Source organism: Cheilinus undulatus, linkage group 11 (genome assembly GCF_018320785.1).
Source record: "Cheilinus undulatus linkage group 11, ASM1832078v1, whole genome shotgun sequence".
NCBI classification, from domain to species: Eukaryota; Metazoa; Chordata; class Actinopteri; order Labriformes; family Labridae; genus Cheilinus; species Cheilinus undulatus.
Window position 1 is genome coordinate 38643661 of NC_054875.1, and position 19547 is coordinate 38663207.

Here is a 19547-nt window from a genome sequence, read left to right on the forward strand (position 1 = left end):
CCCAGTTGAGAGATGATCAGCTCTTTTTACTCATCCCCAAGGCTCGAGTGTATCATTACTTCCCTGTTCATCATTCATTTTGAATTTCTGCAGAATGAAACAGCTTAATTGGCACTTTGTCTCATGATAACAGCAGGTTGCATGTGAGGGTGGCATCACCCGCTTTCATCACGAGGAGGCTGGTGATGGAGTCGATGGTGGGTGGGTGCTGCCAGGGTGAGACCGGGTGAATTGAGGTTCATCTGCCATCTGTCCCATCAGGCTGTGTCCTCCTTCCCACTAACACAGGCATCCACTACTGCTAATACACACAGACTCGCACATTAACACGTGTAGCTGGGGTCAAATTCCTGCCAATGAGGCTTATCCAAAGCTGACTTGCTGTGTTTACTATTATTTATATTGGTTCTATCGGCTCAGCGACCATTACCGTACACGGTGCCAACACAGCATGGGACAGTCAGACTGTCCAGCATCCAGGAGAGGGTGCTGGGATCCCTTTGTTGCATTTTTTTTGGTCACTTTTTAATAACTTTTGCTGAGCAACACTTTCAATCTGTCATGTAGATTATCAGCTGTGGTTAATATTTCTAACAAGGTCTCCTGTGTCGATTGATTAGAAAAGGAGCTGTCACGCACTGAACGAGCAGTTGTGTATGTGTTAGCGTTTGGCCCGCGTGGGGGTTGGGTGCTGGAATAAAGCAGCTTTGTGCCTTGTGAACTTGAGCCACAAGTGCCAGCTGGCAGGCTGTTATGCAATCCCAGCAGAGATGTACACTTGCGATACATGCTGCATATGGCTGCATTGTCACATCAACGCATACATGACACCTACACCTCAACGTCACCCCGAGGCGCTGAGTCCACTCACGGTCACACCCACCACCGATAAACTGAACGTGGTGAGGAGTCCCGGGACAAGTTGGGGTGTAATTTGAAGCTAAGGGAGATTACTGCTCCCATCTTCACCTCCCTCTCTTAACTGCCACCAGATTGACGGCCAGCTTATGTCAGTGACCTCATTTCCTGCGTGTTTGGTAGTAGCTTGTTTGGGCTGGGCTGATCCAGATGCAGATCTAGTGAGATGTTGGCATTAATGTGGGCATTAACCAGATAGTCTGATCCGCAAGAACATCTGTGAGGAGATTGAGTTTACTCCACTTGTTAACACTTTGCACGCACATCACATTAACTCTACACTACACTGTTATGTAGCGTTTGTCTGAGGTAGGTTCCAGTCGTTGAAATACCTCCAATACTTCCTAGAATGAGGTAACCCTTGAAAGCTAAATGGCTCATATTTGATAAGGGATGAAATGATGCAGTGGTTTAACATCTGTATCTGTGATACTGGCCCTGCTGAAGGACATTGGCACATTTGCCAATAATGTGCCGCTAATAATATGATATGACACTACAGATGACACTAGCAGAATTTTATCCATTGGTCAGCATCAGTAATGCTGGCATCAAGTCCACCCCTAACAGTTGATTTATAGAGGATTTTTTTTCACAGGCAGATTTAGAAGTGACCTGATGGACTAACTGATATGTTTTATGGGCAAGCATGAGAGCAAAATGTCAGCATTTTGGGAGTCAGATCTGTATCGGCAATCACTGAAAATATTTTGAACATCTAATTTATTTTGGTATTGGCACTGATTTTCTCAGTCTGTGCCTCTCTATTTCTGATACACAATATTCAAGACTTCTGCATCCTCAGTAAGAATACAACCTGATACACAAATTACCAAGCGACAAACATCCCCTAACTCAGGTAAATGATCACTTAAAAGATGGTTAGCGTTGCAGTGCTAGATGGAAGTGTAACTAGGGATGCACCCATGTATCAGTTTAAAATCAATGCTGACCAGTCAGCTCCAACGGGAAATAATGATGCATTAACAAATGTCATTTGTTTCATTCAAGTAATTACTGGCAAGCTTTTATACTTAATAATTGATTTATAGAAGAGGTTTTTTGAGCAGAGGAACTCTGACTGTTTTCATGGTCAAATATAAGTGGAAGCGTTGGCTGTGTAGGAGTGTCACACCAGTAGAAATGATTTAAAAAACAATGGTTCAGCTATTAATGCAAACGTTGCCATCAGCCCAAGTTCAGCCAGGACCATTTTTTCAAGAAACATGCATGATTGCAGTTGAAAATATTTTCCTTTAAAGCAGTTATTAGTTTGCACTTACTGCCAGTATGTTAAATTTGGCAGCGTGGCTGTTCCGGGATCCTCCTGCCCTTCCACGAGCCTTCATGGAAAGCATCAAGCAAGAACAGCACACTTTCCTGCCTTTTTTGTACCAATAAAGAAATCTTAAAGCAAGGAGAGAAGCAGCAATAAACCCAGAGTAAAGCAGCCATCAGTGACAATAGAATGACACTGATTAAGTCAGATGCAGAGTGAAGGAGGAGCTGGGGTGGAGGAGGGTTTCAAAAAGTGGTTAGCAGAGGAGCAACAAAGAGAAGCCAGGCTAGAGCAGCTTTAAAAGGGCAGCCCGAGTGCAGTTAGCCAATTGTGTCAGAAGCGAATCGGCTGGCAGTCAGCTATTGATGGCTTGCAGCATCAATAGCTGACTTATCATAGACAGCAGTTCTATGATAAGTGATACATTGTGAGATGATCATAAAAAGACACTTAACGATATCCAGCTCACTGAAGATGTAACACCCCCCTTATTAAGGTAGTGTACAGGATTTATGAATGGCTGATTGTTTATATTTCCTCTTGGAGGGATAATGAAAACGTGATATAGATTGGTGTAGAAATATGCTGAGCTCCCAATTTAAATAGCAATATGTGGAAACACATTTTAAAGGTCACGTATTTTACCCTTTTAAGACAAGTTTATTTTGCTCTCAGAGGTCCCCAAAACATGCCTGTGAAGTTTGTTGCTGAAGAAACATTCCAGTATTGGATTTTTACATGTCTGAAAAGCCCTGCTCAGAACAAGCTGTTTCTGTGGCTTTAGATGTTACTGATCTGTCTGACTCCACCCTTGGCCACACCCCTCTCAGGAAATGGATGTGGCACTCCTGATGTTACAATGTTACAGACACTTATATCCAAAGTTAAGGACCTATCTGGGATTTGAACCATCAACCTCCCAGACCAAAGTCAGCAGGGTAACCTGCTGAGCTATGCAGCATCGCAGCTGGCAGCTAGCTGGAAGACCAGCAGACAAGGGCAGAACTTTCCTCCAAGCGGGGAGGGCCAACTGATCCTGGGGGCAGTGCTAACTCCCCACATGACATCATGAGGGTAAAATCTGAGAACGGCTTGTCTCAGCACACATTTTCTGAAAGGTGGAGAAAAAGAGGGCGAAGGGAATGGATTTTTCTGGTACTTGAGGAGATTGTGGACAGGCCAGCGGCACATATTAGAAAAGTCTGAAAAAGTGATTTTTGCATAATATGTCCCCTTTAACACCCACCAACCTGCCAAATGCAGGTAGATTTCAGTTGTGGTAGGTACCTCAGAGACTCCAACTAGCCACTTTGGCAGGTTGAATTTATCATTGTCACAACCAGTGTTTCCATCTACCTGTGCTTTGCTGTAAGTGCCAGTGTTTGAGAATTAGATGTCTATCTTAATGAGGCTAATGTGCACATAAAAGGAGAATATTTTCCCCAAAATAACTTCTTTTTTAATTGATCATGCCATAGTAAATAATTGACATAATGATAATTAATAATGCTTTACAGATGATGAGCTGAGTATTTACTGATGTGTTGCTGATTGCTAAAAGTGTGTAATTATTAAAAGAGGTTAGCCTACCTAATATTATGAGACAAAATATTAACCACACAAGTCAGGACGATAATACTGTAGTTGCACGGTTGATATTATGTCTCACTCTCCTGCTGAGTAATAAAAACCACTGTTTTGTAAAAACAAAAAGAGAACTGATTTCAGTTAAATTCTCATCCTAGTGAGGGAAAAAACCATCAGAGCTGGCAGTGGGGAGAGCAAAAGCAGTCAAAGCTTGCAAAATGTCAGTAATTAAAGTATAAAATTCAGCCAAAAAGAGAGCTTTCTCTGGCCAAAAACCTCACTGAAGCTGAGCATAAACAGAGCTTGTTTGTAGATGCTCAGCTTATTCTTAGTTTAGGACTTTTCCCTGTGCTTAGCCAGGAAATACAGCTGCAACACCTCACATTATACACAAAAATGATGTTTTTTTGTGTTGTTTACAGCTGTTGATAAGTTATTAGGATATTTGTGATTGCTTACAGAGGGAAAGCTGAGTTAGTTTTCAGTGATGTTTTGTGTCATTGTGTGGCAACTGCTTTATCAATAATTTGTGGCAGCTGGTTGAGTCAACCACAAGAATGTGTGAGGGCTGGTTTGTGGCATAATGTCTCCATCTCAACATGTGCTCATAAATCAACTGTTTCAACACGTGGGAGTGCCTGTATGAATGCGATGTAAAGGGAGTTACTACTTGAAGAGTGGAGTTGTTTGGGTTTATTTTAGGTGCAGGTTTTCTGCCCCTGGAAATGAAAAAGAAATGTTTGAAATTTTAAAATGTAGTTTGACAAATGCAGTCTCTTTGTTTCATCAGTTTCTTTCTGCAGTTTCTGACTTAAGTTGAGTTGATTTTAACACTGTAGTTTGCACCTCAATACCTTCAGCACCAGGAGAACCCACCTGTTCTGTAACTATTTGACATGTGATCAGCTGGCTTGTGTTATAAATCAGTAAAAACTAAAAGACCCCAGGGATGAAGCTAATTGAAGTCTTCCTTGCCTCCACAGGAAGATTTGTGTTCACTGCAAGTGTGTGCGAGAGGAGCATGCCGTTCGCACAGTGCCGGGCCAGCTGGAAAAGATGATGACGAAGCTGGTATCAGACTTCCAGAGGCACTCCATCTCTGACGACGACTCGGGCTGTGCCTCAGAGGAGTACGCATGGGTCCCACCTGGGCTCAAGCCTGAACAGGTAACAAGCAGACGCTGAATCTACAGATACATTTAATGCTGCTCCTATCATGAGAGCTTCCACTGAGACATGTTCATACACACTTTCAAACAATTTTATAACCTTGGGAAAACATGTGCAGCGTTTGATTTATGATGATAATTGAATAAATTGCCCCTTAAATGCGTAAAATTCTCTCAGCACTCTGTCATTTAGGCTGTTATGAGAGCACACTTGTCTCCTCTCACAGGTTTACCAGTATTTCAGCTGCCTGCCAGAGGACAGAGTGCCTTATGTGAACAGTCCAGGAGAGAGATACCGGATCAAACAACTGCTGCACCAGCTCCCAGCACACGACAGCGAGGTAACATCCCTGTGACTTTCACTCTAGACCAATCCCAAATATTTATAACCCTTCAGCAGTCTTAATATATTAGCCTAATCATGAAATAGCTCATGATTTAAAACTAGTCAGAGTTTTTTATTACTTCCAAATGGTAGCTTTTGTTTTAAAAAGTAAACCAAAGTTTAAGCTAAATTAAGAAATGTTTTAAAATGAAAGATTAAAAAACTTTGTATCCAGCTGTTTCCAAACCAATTAAAAATGTGCTGATGTTTTGTTCTATTATACCATGATGTTCCTTTTTTCAGTGTTAAATGTCATGTTTATTTTTCATGATTTTTCAGTTAATATTTGCATTTAAAAAGCTCAAAGGACATCCCAATGATGTATTTAATGTAGTCAGTGATTTTTTTATTGAAGCAGTTTTAACATAAACCTTGTGATATGATATCTGGATTAAGGCTGCAACAATGTTCAACTCTTACACCCCATACCATGTCTAAGTAATACAATCTCAGTTATTTTGATGATTAATGGTATCAAAAAGTACTGAAACTTTTACAAACTGAATTTATATAAAACAGGAATATAAAGCAGGAATGATCCATCAAAAATTGCAGAGAAACTCCTGTACATTCTCTAAATTATACAAAAAACATTGGGCAATTTTTCTATTTTTATGTTTATTTATTTATTTATTTATTTTTTTGCAGAAGTTTGTTTGCATTTTCTGGTCATTAAAAAAGAAGGACTTGTACAAAAATGATCCTGCCTTTCTTCAGAATCATTAGGCATGCCCTCATTTTCACTAATGTACAGAGTATGACAAAAGATGGATAGCACAACAGAATAGTAAAAATTACGTGATATGAAACAGCACAATTAAAAGTATGATTTTAAATTGACCGGTAGGAACAAGTCTGCATAGTTTCAATGTTTTTTTAAATGTCTCATGTGAACACAGAAAAAAAAACTTCTGAACATTAGCCATTAAAAGACTGATTAAACAAAGATGTGATATATGGGAACATTTTGCCACTCCAAGCTCTATGAATGAAAATCAATGCCTGTCATGTCTTACATTTAGAGTTGGCCAGCCTATCCTTTCATAAAAATATACAAAGAAAATATTTGCTGTCCAGGACTTGTGTTTTGTTTGCTTTGGCACTGAAAAAGGTATCAGTATTGCCTGACTTCTGCAAGAATTTTTGCAAAGTTTAAAATAAGGGATCTATGGTATTACTGGCATTGGTAATAGCTTAAGAAGTAAGTTGTTGGTATCAGCGCATTTGACCATTTCTATTCACCCCTTGAATGTTTTACCCTTTTATTGATTCTGTAAATTAACCATGGTCAATGTAATTTGGCTTTTCGGCCAAAAAAATACAAAAAGCCTCTTTAATGTCAACCTGAAAATAGATTTCTACAAATTAATGTTGATTAAGCAAAAATATGTGATATAAAATAAGCGACTGCATAAATATTCTCTACAGAGATCCAGCCACTTGGTGCTAGTAGTCTCACAATTAGTGAACTGTGCATCGGATGTGTTCAAGTGAGACTGTAGTTGTTGGCACTGAATATCCCCCAGAGTTCTGCTAAAATCCATCATCAAGAAATGGAAGGAATACAGCACATGCATAAATCTGCCTGGATCAGACTGTCCTTACAAACAGAGCGACCATGCAAGAAGGAGACTTGTGAGAGAGGCTGCCAAGACACCTGTGACTACTCTGACGGAGTTACAAACTTCCACAGCTGAGACGGGAGAGACTCTGCATACAACTGTTGCCCATGTTCTTCAACAGTTAAGCTTTATGAGAGTGTGACAAACAGAAAGCCTCTGTTGAAGAAAACTCAAATTAAATCTCTAAATCACCAAAAGGCATGTGGGAGACCTCATGGAAGAAAGTTTTTTGGTCCGATGAGACCAAAATAGTGCTTTTCGGCCATCAGACAAGATACTATGTTTCATGGACGCCAACCACTACACAACACCATCCCCACTGTGAAGCACGGTGATGGCAGCATCATGCCATGGGGATGCTTCTCAGCAGCCAGCCCTTGAAGGCTTGTAAAGGTAGAGGGTAAAATGAATGTGAAGAAATACAGGAAAATCCTTCTTATTCAGTCTGCAAGAGAACTGCAGCTTGGGAGAAGATTTATTTTCCAGTAAGACACTGACCCAAAGCAAACAGAGAATGTATAAGGTGAATGTTCTGGAGTGTCCGAGTCAAAGCCCAGACCTGTTAAAATGACATTACCTTGTAGAAATCTGTTTTGACATTAAAGAGTTTTTTTGTAATTTTTTTGTCAAAAAGCCAAATTATATTATAATTATGAAAAAGGGTAAAAAAAAATCCAAGGGATCAATACTTTTTATAGGCACTGTAACATACAGGTGGTGTGACAACCTGTACTAAGATCGGTTTACCCTCTCTTTTCTTTCAGTTTTATAACGAATTGTTATACAGTATATGAATTGGTTTAAATGCTCCTTTAGTTGAATTTTTAACAGCCTCTGACTCTGTCAGTGTTTCTACTGTTGTTTGATTAGCAGGATGCCTGCAGGTAAAAAGTAGACAGACAGCCACACGCTTACAAATCTGAACAGAATGAATCCCCTAACAAACTGTTTTACTTGAGACTAAGGCAGACAACATAATATATGATTCTCTAGCGTGTTACTTGTACTAATAAATGTGAAGGGAAAATCAAAAACCATAAAGGTCAATGTTGACAATCAAAAAGAGAAACTGAATAGGAGAGAAATCCTTCACCCTGCCAGCCAAGGTTCAGAACAAATGTTTCTGGTTCATTTTTACCAGCAGGCCACCTGCAGAGGGAAATGCATTTTTTTCTCCCATCTGGTGTATAAATCGATAATGTATTCATGACATGACTGTATTCTATTACTAATGCTTTGATTTATATTGTTATAGATGATCAAATGTGTGTCTCTTGCAGCCTCAGTACTGTAACTCTCTGGATGACGAGGAGAAGAAGGAGCTGCGTTTGTTCAGCCAGCAGAGAAAAAGAGAAAACCTGGGCCGTGGCGTCGTCAGGCTCTTTCCTGTCACAATGACAGGAGCGATCTGCCAACAGGTAGAGCAGCATTTAAATTTTATGTCCTGAAAACAATTCTGTTTCCTCCATGAGACTGGCCAATGTAGAGCTCAAAAACAACAGTAACCTTATATAACATTATCGCATGCAGGTGGAAGCCTATTAAATCACATTCAGGAGGTTTTCTTTTTATATCGCTGGAGCATTTTCAGGTGCATGCAGGAGCAGGTATAGCTCAGGGGCCACAGCACACAGAGGTTTAATGATTACAGGGCTGTAGAGGCAAATTACTGTGCAACCTGCAGAGTTCACCATTTGTCAGAGGATAAACCTAACTTCCTTCCCCCCTGCACCGCACCTCCACCCACGACATCCAAATTTATTTTTCCAGTGTGGCAGACAGATCTGCGGTGGAGACATAGCAGTGTTTGCCAGCCGGGCGGGACACGGCAGCTGCTGGCACCCTCAGTGTTTCCAGTGCGCCTCCTGCAGCGAGCTGCTCGTCGATCTGATTTACTTCTACCAGGACGGACAGATCTACTGCGGACGGCACCACGCTGAGAGGCTCAAACCTCGCTGCCAGGCCTGCGACGAGGTGACTCTTTCACTAAAATCCTTGACCTGTTCATAAGCTTTTATCTGCAGCTGTGGTTTCCAGCAGGTTTCTAAAAGTAAAGCACTGTGCAAATCAGAAAGCTAACAATGAAGCCGATTATCCTGCAGCTTCATTTTTAGCTTCTCTTTCCTTCTGTTCTGCCCACCTTTCCTAAAACTTCACAAGCTACCAATAAATGCCTCAAGAGTGAGTTTTCTAAGACAAAATGCTTCCTCTTCCAAGGCTTATCCATGTGTTAATGTCCTGCCCTGCTCAGGGTTTAAATATTCCTACATTTCCCTCATCAGTGATGCACATGGAGGGATATTTTTGAATATTCTGTCAACCCCTTCTTTTTTGAATGGTCTCACTTTGATTTAAGAGATTAGTTGATGTACTTTCCTAATGGATTCGGCTCAGCTGACCTACAAGTGTTCTCTAGACATGGATAAGCCTACATCATGGCACTGATAGTTTCTTGCTTTCCCCATCTTGTTAACCCCAGTCCTCATTTTAACCACCATGAATTTGCTGACACTCATGAAATCAAGGCTGCCGCATTGAGTGACCCTTCTGACTCCTGAACTGTCTTCTCTTGATCTCAGATCATTCTGGCAGATGAATGTACGGAGGCAGAGGGAAGATACTGGCACATGAAGCACTTCTGTTGTTTTGAGTGTGAGGCTGCGCTGGGAGGTCAGCGCTACATCATGAGAGAGAGTCGACCGTACTGCTGCTCCTGCTACGAATCGCTGTACGCAGAGTACTGTGACACCTGTGGAGAACACATAGGTACTGAATTAAGTCATTAAACTCCTTTACTACTGTTGTTTTTTAAAACTAACAAATATATGAACTATGGGATTTCAAAGGAAATTTTGACATGTGCCTATTATTGTTTGATGTGTGGATGTGAGCAAGCTTTCAAAGAAGGTTTATTCTGATCAAAAGGTGCAAGACTTAATGAAAAAAATCACTTAGCTTTGGCTTTTGTTGGTGTTACTGCCTTTAATCAAGGCTCCAAAACACAAAGAGACCAGCAACATACATAAAAGGCTGCCACACAAGGATTGGATAGAAAGAAAATCCAAGATTTATTGATAAAAATATTTAATCAAAAATAAAATGAAAATAATTCTTTAAAGAATGAATTCAAAGAACGTTAAAAGTCTGTAGGCGTCGGCCAAACTGAAAGAGGGAAGATGGGAATAGCAAATACAATGGTAGGGCTGTAGGAGGCTGATGCTAGGTGATGAGACTTTTATTTTGAAAGATTTTAAAAGATTTTAAGGAAAAATATTTTTAAAATTAGGCTTTGTTTTGAAAATCAAGTCTACTTAAGGTATTTAAATGAAGTCAGTATGAAACAGGTTTTATTTTGAAAATCCAGTCTACTTTAAAGATTCAAAAGATTTTTATTAAAAAATATTCAGGGCTCTGATTTTGAAAATCCAGTCTATGTAATAAGTACTAAGATTTTCTTTTTGAAAATATAGGCCTTTATTTTGGAAATCCAACCTTCTAGAGAGATTTAAAGAATTTAACCTGAAATCATGGAGAATTTTATTTTCAATATCCTGCCAAGTAAAGCGATTCTTTAAAAATTTCAAATGATTTAGGCTTTACTTTGAAAATCCAGTTAACTGGATTGTGCTAAGAAACATTATGTAAAAGAAATTAAGGCCTTTATTGTGAAAAATAGATGATGATAGATGATAAAAAAAATAGGCTTTTATATTGAAAATCCAGTCTACTTCATTAATTCAAAAGAATTTTATTTGAAATACTCAAGGCTTTGATTTTGAAAATCTAGTCAATGTTATAAATATTTTTTTTATGTGGGGCTTTACTTTGAAAATCCAATCTTCTAAAGAGATTGAAAGAATTGAATCTGAAACTATGTAGAATTTTATTTTGAAAATCCTACCGAGTAAAGCAATAGTATAAAAAATACTTTCAATGATTGAGGCTTTAATATTGAAAATCCAGTTTATGTAGGCAATCATTAAATAATTTATTTCAAAATTGTTGATTTTATTTTGGAAATTCAGGCTACAAAAAAATCTTTAATTTAATAATTGAAGCTTTTTTTTTTTTAAGAAAATCCAGTCTAGTTAAGCAAAAGGAAATTACTTTGAATGATTGGGGCTTTATTTTTTTTTTAAGAAAATTCAGTCTACTGAAGAGATTAGTGTAAATTATCCTTCTGTTTTAGGCTTCAGAAGAGGGGTGTGTTTGACCTTTATTTTAATGCTTTCCCATACATTTTTTGAGGTTGTTTTCACTATTTTTGGTGAAAGCATTGCCATTGTAATGTTTTTGTACACAAAAGTCAAAGCCCACTATTTCTTATTTGCTGCTTGTGGTGTTATGCAATGTCCCGAGTTTTCTCAATGCAGCAGGTGGAGTCGCACAACAAAAACTGTCTGAAGAGGAATAATAATAAAGAAAGAAACATGATGGTTTGCAATCAGCCGCCTGTGCTTTCACATATGAGCATCTGAACTACCTCTTTAAATAACCTTTTAATTAGTTACCTATTCAGCACTCTTATAAAACATTTATTGAAAGTTCATTATCTATTATCTATCAGCCTCTAGATGGGTGCCCCAAATAGCTGATGGTAAATGAATTCAAAAATACTTGCACATCCTAGCAGATACAAGGTTTTTTTTATATATTTCATCAACTATTTTAAGGTGAGAGTTAAATTATTAACTGAAATACAGTTCATAAATACTAGATGGGGAGTACAGTTAAAATTCTTTTTCAAAAATGAATTATGTATAAACTTTTTAAAATTAGCAGTTAACCAACAAACCCTCTTCCAAATGTCCAAGTTGTTTTTAGGTCTAGTGTCCAGTTAGGTGACTGTTACTTCACTAATCTTCTCAGTTTAGACTTTGTAAGATTCCTGTAACATTCCTTTAAATCTCTGAGCACGAATCTCAACTGAATGTTGTCAGATTATATTTAGACCAGAGCAGCACACATTAAACATAACGCTAAAATGACTTTATGAATACATCATCAGCCTTCTTTAAATAAAGAAAAGTAGATGAATAACCTTTAGAAAGTTAGAGTGAGCTCATTTTATGTAGATTCCTCTCAGGTCTGTCTATAAAACCTACTCCCCCTCCAAGCTCTGGAGCAAGACGGGTCAGTAAAACTTAAAAACAAAATATAATCTGACCATCTTCCTCTGTATTATTTAATTTGTATTCATCCCAGCAGCAGGAATCAAAGTTATGGATGTCTAACTAAACTCTTCTCAAGTATGATGAGTTTAATTATATCTGAGACAATCAGAAATGCAGAACTTAAACAACAGAAATAAATGTTTAAATTCTGCTGTTGAGAAGCAACTCAACCTCTTTATTCATAGACGAATGAATGTAGTTATTCAGCAGAAAAATTGTGATTTTAAGACCAAAAAGGTTTTCAAGAAGAAATGCTCCATTTGGCCCTGCTTGCTCTCTGTAGTTGCACAGCTATTTGTCTGTCTCAAACATCCTCTAAATAAGGAATTTAAGGAGAAATACATGTTCAGCTGACACATTTTAAATTACAGCTGTGACTTTGTTTCCTCTCAGGTATCGATCAGGGTCAGATGACCTATGAGGGTCAGCACTGGCACGCTGTGGAGGCGTGTTTCTGCTGCGCCCGCTGTCGGCTCCCTCTGCTTGGGCGTCCGTTCCTCCCTCGGGCCGGGCTTATTTACTGCTCCAGACCCTGCTCGCTGGGAGAAGACCCCAACAATTCAGACTCTTGTGACTCTGCGCTGCACAGCAGGTCATCTCAGCACAGACGGGGTGGGTCGGCAGAGAAACTGGAGCAGACACAGTGTGGTTCGCCACTGCAGCCACTAGAGGGCAACAATCCTCCTGCAAAAGACTACACTCGCACTGCAGTGGAAAACAGAGGTGACTGTGATACATTAGAGTTAAATTCAGGTGATTACTAGTTTAAACTCATATTAAACACATGTATCTTTCTCTCAGGTGTTCACTGCACCGCTCCAGTTCAAAACGGAGCTCCTTCACCCAGCGGTCACCCAAGAGGATCCTACTCCCCTCTTCCCCACATTCATTTAGGGAATGGATTAGGTCCATCTTGGCCCAGTGACCTTCCTCACTACAGTTTACTTCCAGCAGACATCAAACCTCCTGCTGCTGGTCTTCAGTTTCAGACACAGCTCAATGGAAATGCTGGACTGACTGGTCTTAGTTCAAGAGGAACCTCTGCTGCTAAAGACTGCAGGAACTGGGTGGAGAAGACAAATCAAGTTATGCAAGGTATCGCCAAGTTGTCATACACTTTATGCACTTAAAGTCACAGTTACACCATCTTTGTGTCGATGAAATATTCCTCTTGATTTTTCTCTCCACAGTGTTTCCTCCTCAGATAGACTCACACGCAAACCACCTCACTTCACCAGACTCCCCTCCCCTCCCGCCCAACCCCTCCATCCTCCCTCCTCCTCTTCCTATTAAATCCAAAGACTTGTTACCCCCTGAGTTGCCGCCACCAGTCCTCCCCCAACCAGAGGTTCAGCCCTCAGACTCCCCGCCCCCGCTGACTCGCAGCAGCACAGCCAGGGTCAGCTTCAGAGAGCCAATCAGCAGCAGCTACTCTGTGGATGAGGATGAAGATGAGAACGAGGAGGAGCATCAGGAAGGAGGGGAAAACCAGCAGGACGAGGACGAGATGGAGGAAGGTTTCGGAAGCAGGCTAAATCTTCGGAAAGGCATCCCACCTCAGATGGATCTGCTGGGTAAGGAAAGACTCAGTACTTGCTTAAACCTGGTTTTAACATTCATCCTGAGTGAGCTGTTCACAGGTGGACAGCCTTGAGTACAGGTGTAAACAGTCCAAATACTTATCAAAGATGCTTAAATCCAGTGGTTGTTTTATGAAGGTAACAAAAGATTGCACGTTATTATGTGAAAACCAACTTTGTTGTCCCTAGATAGCAAGATAAATATGTCAGGATCTCATAAAAAGCAACCCAAATACACTTTTTGCCAGAATTTATTCGTACAGGTACACATTTGCAACCCATTTTGCTACCCATATTTTCCAACCCACCAAATGAGAAACTGAGCTTTAAGATCAGGTAAATCAGACTTCATTTAGGGGTGGATCTGAGGGGGATTTGTCCATCCTCTGGCAGAGTTACAGCACGTCTCAGGTCATATTGGTGGACTGCCTCGTCTCCAAATTCAGGACAATTGTTCACTCACCAGGGTATCCGTGGTGTCTTAGAAAGTCGATAAATCAAGGCTTCACTTCGACTCATGCTAGCAAGTGACCTATTTGTGATTGAGTGATGTGTGCATGTAAATGATGGATACATCAGTTTTCTGCAAAGTGTCTGGAGTCACATTTTAACATGTTTTATTGAATTGTTGAACATTTAAGAAGAAAGCAAAGAAAATCAAACAGCAAGTACTTGAATGAGTAAGGTACAAACCAAATGGGATTAGACACAACAGCCAAAATACAACAGAGATAATCAAAATACCCCTGTAACAAATATGATGTATGAGTGCAGGAGGCCACACATGGACATTTCTACTAGTACATCACAGAGATTATGTTAAATGTAGTTCACTGAGCACACACTGTAGGAAGGGCAATATCAGGCAAAACAAGGCAAGTCAGTGAGACAAAATAGAGTAACATTAAAATAAGATACACAGTAGAGAGACTTAGGGGTTCTGAAAGGCCAGTTAACATAACAGCATCCTTTCTGTATTATGGTGTGTGGTCTTTGTGGTCTGGGTTTGATAACAAAAAAGACATTTTGCTAAGCGAGTAAGCTTGGTCAAACATTTTTGGTGGAGATTTGTCCAAGAGAGTTTCTCACTTGTAATATTTAGAACAAACAAACTCAGCTCTATCTGTATAGTCTTACCCAAAATGAGATAAAACTTCTGTGAGACCTTTTCCCAAAAAATGAAATACCACAGGAAAGCTCCCGATGCAATGAATGTAAGAGCCAACCTCTTTCTTACACTTTACACAGAGGGGGGAAATCTAAGGGTGAAAGTAGTGAGGGATGGGGTTGCAATCTGTGAAGGATTCTCCTCTGACTTTCTGTTAACCTGTTGCATTGGAGTCACATTTTTGTCTCACTATCAGCTCAAAAAGAGACATAACTGTCGTTAATGTAATGGGTTATAAATTTAAGATCCAAAAGGATCTTAAAGCATATGAAGAAGGTCTTGAAAAAGCTCTTGACAGGTTTTGAATTCAATGTCAGATTTTCTGCATATCCCCTGCTTGCATTGATGATTTCAGTGTCTTTTAAAATACATGTAAACATGTTGGACTAAGAGGCCTAGATAATCTGATTGGATGTTGAATTACTCTGCATCTGCACTCCTCAATCCTCCCAAACCTGGCCAAGTTGTTTTGCACATGCTCCACAGTTCCCGTGCCAAGCTTTGACCCACAAGTCAAATGCCATAAATGCATAAATGAAAGTCAAGAAGAAAAGAAGACAATGGTATCAACATGGCGAGTTAAACTTTTACAACTGATGTTTACAGCTTGTTTATCAGTTATTCGGTATGTGAAGGGATAGGCTGAGAGGGAAAAGGAAATACAGTAACTAGCTGAATGGGGGGTATGTCATGGCCCATCTGACATCCTTCTGTCAATAAATCATCTCTCCTCTGGTGTCTGTATACTGGAGCATGGACAGTTGCCAAATTATATGCCCTGATAGAGCCATAACTTAACTGGCTTGTAAACATCCTGAAAGAAACAGCTGGCTTGTCTATCATTCTTTTAAGAATTAGTGCTTTTTTCATTTTCATTTGAGTCATTTTTAAAAGGTGGAAAGCTCAGAAAACAGAAAGAATGTAACAGAAAAAGAGACGTAAAGAAAAACCAAATGTGATGCTGATACTTGGCATTATTGTTTGCTCTTACTTTCACTACACATAGGTAAAAGCATGGATTTTGTCCCTAAAAGTCTCCTTGTTACTTCTCATCATGATATCTTTTACATGTTAGAAATATTCAGTTAATGCATGATGATAAGCTCTGCAGAGCTAAAGTGAGCATACGCACAAAACAACTGGAGAAAAAAAATTAAGCTTTATGATCAAAGACAGTTTTTCTGTCACATTGAGCACTTCTGACAGTAATCTTCCTAATCCTTCACAGAAGTGCACTCCTGTTTCATAGCTGCAGGTGTGCATCGCTGGCTCACTTTGAGGCATCCTCTTGTTTATCTACAAACCATAATTTAATATTTTTAGATTTTTTTTTAACAGGCCCTTAGAGAGATTTTTATCTTTTCTGACTGTAAACCTGTGAAATAATGATTATTTGCATTTTCACATAGATGGATCCTCCTACCACCAGAGGAGTCTACGGCGAGGCTGGAGCCGCTGCCGTGTCCCCTCAGACCCGTCACTCCACCCCGGAGCAGAGAGGCGCCCCCATCGCTCACGGCCCGACAGGCCTCGGCTCGAGACGCTCGAGTGGAGAGGCGAGAAAGAGAGAGACAACCGGTGCTCCGCCTCTCTGACCCTCCAGCCTGGCCAGTACAAACATGGAGAGTCCTGCTCCACCTGCTCCTCATCCTCAGACTCAGAGGAGGAGGGCTTCTTCCTCGGACAGCCCATCCCTCTGCCGCCGCAGCTGCGAAAGCAACCGGAGGAGGGGAGAGCAGAGGAGAAGGAGGTGCAGAGAGACTCGGGGTTGAGAGGAAGCTTCAGGAGGAGACGAGCCCACAGCCTGGGGGCAAAGGACAAAGATAAAAACTGTGCTATCTCCTAATACTGAACATAAACATCACTAAACAGCAGGATGTTTTTTTTAGAGATGGTGCACAAAAGGAGCTATTGACCCTCATGACTCATGTTGAAGCTGTTTATCAGTTTTATGATGTGATGAATCAGACACACATGAAGACTCAAAGAGGGGAACCACAGCTGTTCGACCAGCAAAGAGAAGCACAATAAACCTCAGAGGAGTCACTGCTCGACCTGTACGGTGCTGATGCTTGTGTTACTTTGAAATGTTACACAAAGAAAATAATGACAGAATTATGTGACGAATGTGGAGTGATTATTGGTCATGTTTGGCTTATGTGTATGAAAGTGTGAACACAAACAGCGCTGAAACTTTACTGACTTTTACCTTTGATCATTACACTCACTGAGCATTTTATTAGGTACACCTGTTCATCTGATTGCCAGTCACAATATAATCATCGCAACCAATGCATATAGGTATATAGGCATGGTCAAGATGATTTGCTTAAGTTCAAAACCAAGCATCACAATGGGGAAGAGAGATAATTTAGATGACTGGGTTCTGACTCTGTTAACTCTACTGGGTACCAGTTTTGCTCAGTTGAGCGAATGCTCATATACAGAGGCTATAATCCTCAACACAGTGGTAATGAAGCAGGAAGAGAGGGATGCAGAAAGACGGACAAGAGAAACAACAAAACAACAAATGGAAGACAAAACTATGACTATCATTGCCATAAACTTACCTAAAATTTTATAGGATATATATTTTTTTATGTATTTCTTTATTTGTAAAGGGACCATGTACAATAATAAACATAAATGTTGCCATTTGATGCATTGTACCAGAGTTAGCTTAAAGCTAATTTACATCTGCAGTCCCTTGGCAGGTCACAATTAAAACATCAGTTATAAAGCAAAGATATCAATGAAACATAAAACATTAGCTCAAAGATAGAGCTATATCTTCTAAAACATCCAGAAGAAAAGGGCCAGAAAACCAGGAAGCTCCTGTTAAAAGATTAATTTAGCTATAAGTGATGTTTGTCTGTTGTCACCATCAGCAGTCTGAGGGCTGAATCCTGCACAAAATGTCTGTATGGCCTACATGTAAAAATGCTCAAGGCAGACGCTCATTTACATGAGGCAATCTTTTGAGAGTGTATTCCTGCTATCAGCAGCACCTTGTCTACCTGCTCTTAAACACTATGGCCACATCTATATAGAAACCAGCAAATATTTGCCTGATCATGATTGTAAAAGTATATGCAAATCTAATTTCGACAGACGGAGCCACGCACCCCACAAGATATTTTGAGACATTGGCCTTAAAGTTCTGCACAGTACTGCATATGCCAGTTTTTCCAGTATCATTCAGGCCTAGTTTGGAGTCGAAGTCCAGATTATTGCCATCTAAAGGGCCATGAACCCCTTGCACTTTACTCTTCCCCATCCCCAAAAAATTGGACACCCCTTAGAACTGAGTGGAGTACAGTAGGTGGAGTGGGTGTATTGCAGTTAAGCCCATGTCTGCATGCCTACATGCACTGGTTACTGCCATGTGATTGGCTGATAAGATATTTGCATGAGTGAGCAGTTGAACAGGTAGGCCTAATACAGTGTTTAGTGAGTGTTTATGCAAGAGTGAGAACACAAACAGCTCTAAAATTTTACTGTTTTTATCTTCAAACATGATTTCCATATGCAAACTTACAGTAGCAAATTTAAGAAGCTATGAGGAGCTCTTTTAGGACTATTATTAAAACTCTACTGAAACCACATTTCTGTGCTCTTACGTGCAATTTATATACTGCTGTGTAATATTACGTTATGGACACTACATGGCCAAATATGTAATATGATGTTTTTAGCAACTAATGGTTGTTTTATATCTTTAAAAAGACAAAAAATAGAAGAGAGTCTGTTGTGTTTCTCTTTTTTTTTTTTTGTAAAGTACAAAACAATATTGCAAAATGTGTGGGCATATGTCTTCAAACAGCAAAAACTACTGTTTGTCTATTGATCTATTTTTATATATTTGGTGAAGGGTGCTTTTCTTACTGTCATACTGCTGGATACAGGAAGCAATTATAGCAGCTGTTTCTGTTTCTCTTGATAGTGCAACAAAGTTTTATTGTACTATTAAACGTGTCTTAATTGTTTGTCTTTCTTGTGTATTTATTCCACTCCTTACACTCCCAGCATGGACCTTTGAACAGCTTAAAGTGTGCCAGTATTCAAAGTGCAAGTGATTTATGATAACAGCAAACAAGGAGGCCCATGGGGGGGGGGGGATAAAGTTATTTTATAAATGACTGGAATAGTAGCACTTGTCAAAGCAAAAAAAAGATTTTTTTTTAATTTATGCTGTAGTACAACGGCTTTTATTCAAAGTGTAAACCCTCTTTCTTAAAATAGAATTACCTTTTTTGGTAGGCTCATCAACTAAACAATTTGGAAGTAATGTCAGACTTCAGAGCTACAGTGTAAAGATGCCAGAAAACAAAATACAAGTAACTGAAACAGCTCAATGAAAAAATTATTACAAAAATTGCTTGAAAGAGGCTTGCATGGTGAAGGGGTGGCAAAAAATGAGAGGATTAGAGTGAGAGACTGGCAAAAAAAATGGGTTAAAAATGGAAAAGGTCTTGCAAAAATGGTCGGTAAAAGTAGTGAAAATGTATAAAAAAGTGACAAAATGGGCAAAAAGTGGCACAAATGGTTTAAAATACGGAATAAGGGGCCAAAAGTACCAAAAATGGGTTAAGGGGTGGCAAAAATGCTGCAAAAATGGCCAGATGAAGTAGTGAAAAAGGGTTAAGTGGCAAAAATGTTGCAAAA

At 39.7% G+C, this 19547-nt stretch overlaps 1 protein-coding gene across 1 annotated transcript in view; it reads left to right on the top strand.

Moving 5' to 3' along the window:
* prickle3 (prickle homolog 3) overlaps positions 1–18795 on the top strand; it is a 47731-nt gene extending 28936 nt beyond the window's left edge. The window contains exons 3-11 of the mRNA XM_041798520.1: positions 4768–4951; positions 5181–5294; positions 8241–8378; positions 8731–8934; positions 9540–9726; positions 12528–12857; positions 12936–13229; positions 13325–13708; positions 16292–18795. Of these exons, the coding sequence (XP_041654454.1) occupies positions 4768–4951; positions 5181–5294; positions 8241–8378; positions 8731–8934; positions 9540–9726; positions 12528–12857; positions 12936–13229; positions 13325–13708; positions 16292–16728 (2272 nt within the window). The 3' untranslated portion in view covers positions 16729–18795. The remainder of the gene's footprint in view (positions 1–4767; positions 4952–5180; positions 5295–8240; positions 8379–8730; positions 8935–9539; positions 9727–12527; positions 12858–12935; positions 13230–13324; positions 13709–16291) is intronic.
* Positions 18796–19547: the final 752 nt, after the last annotated feature.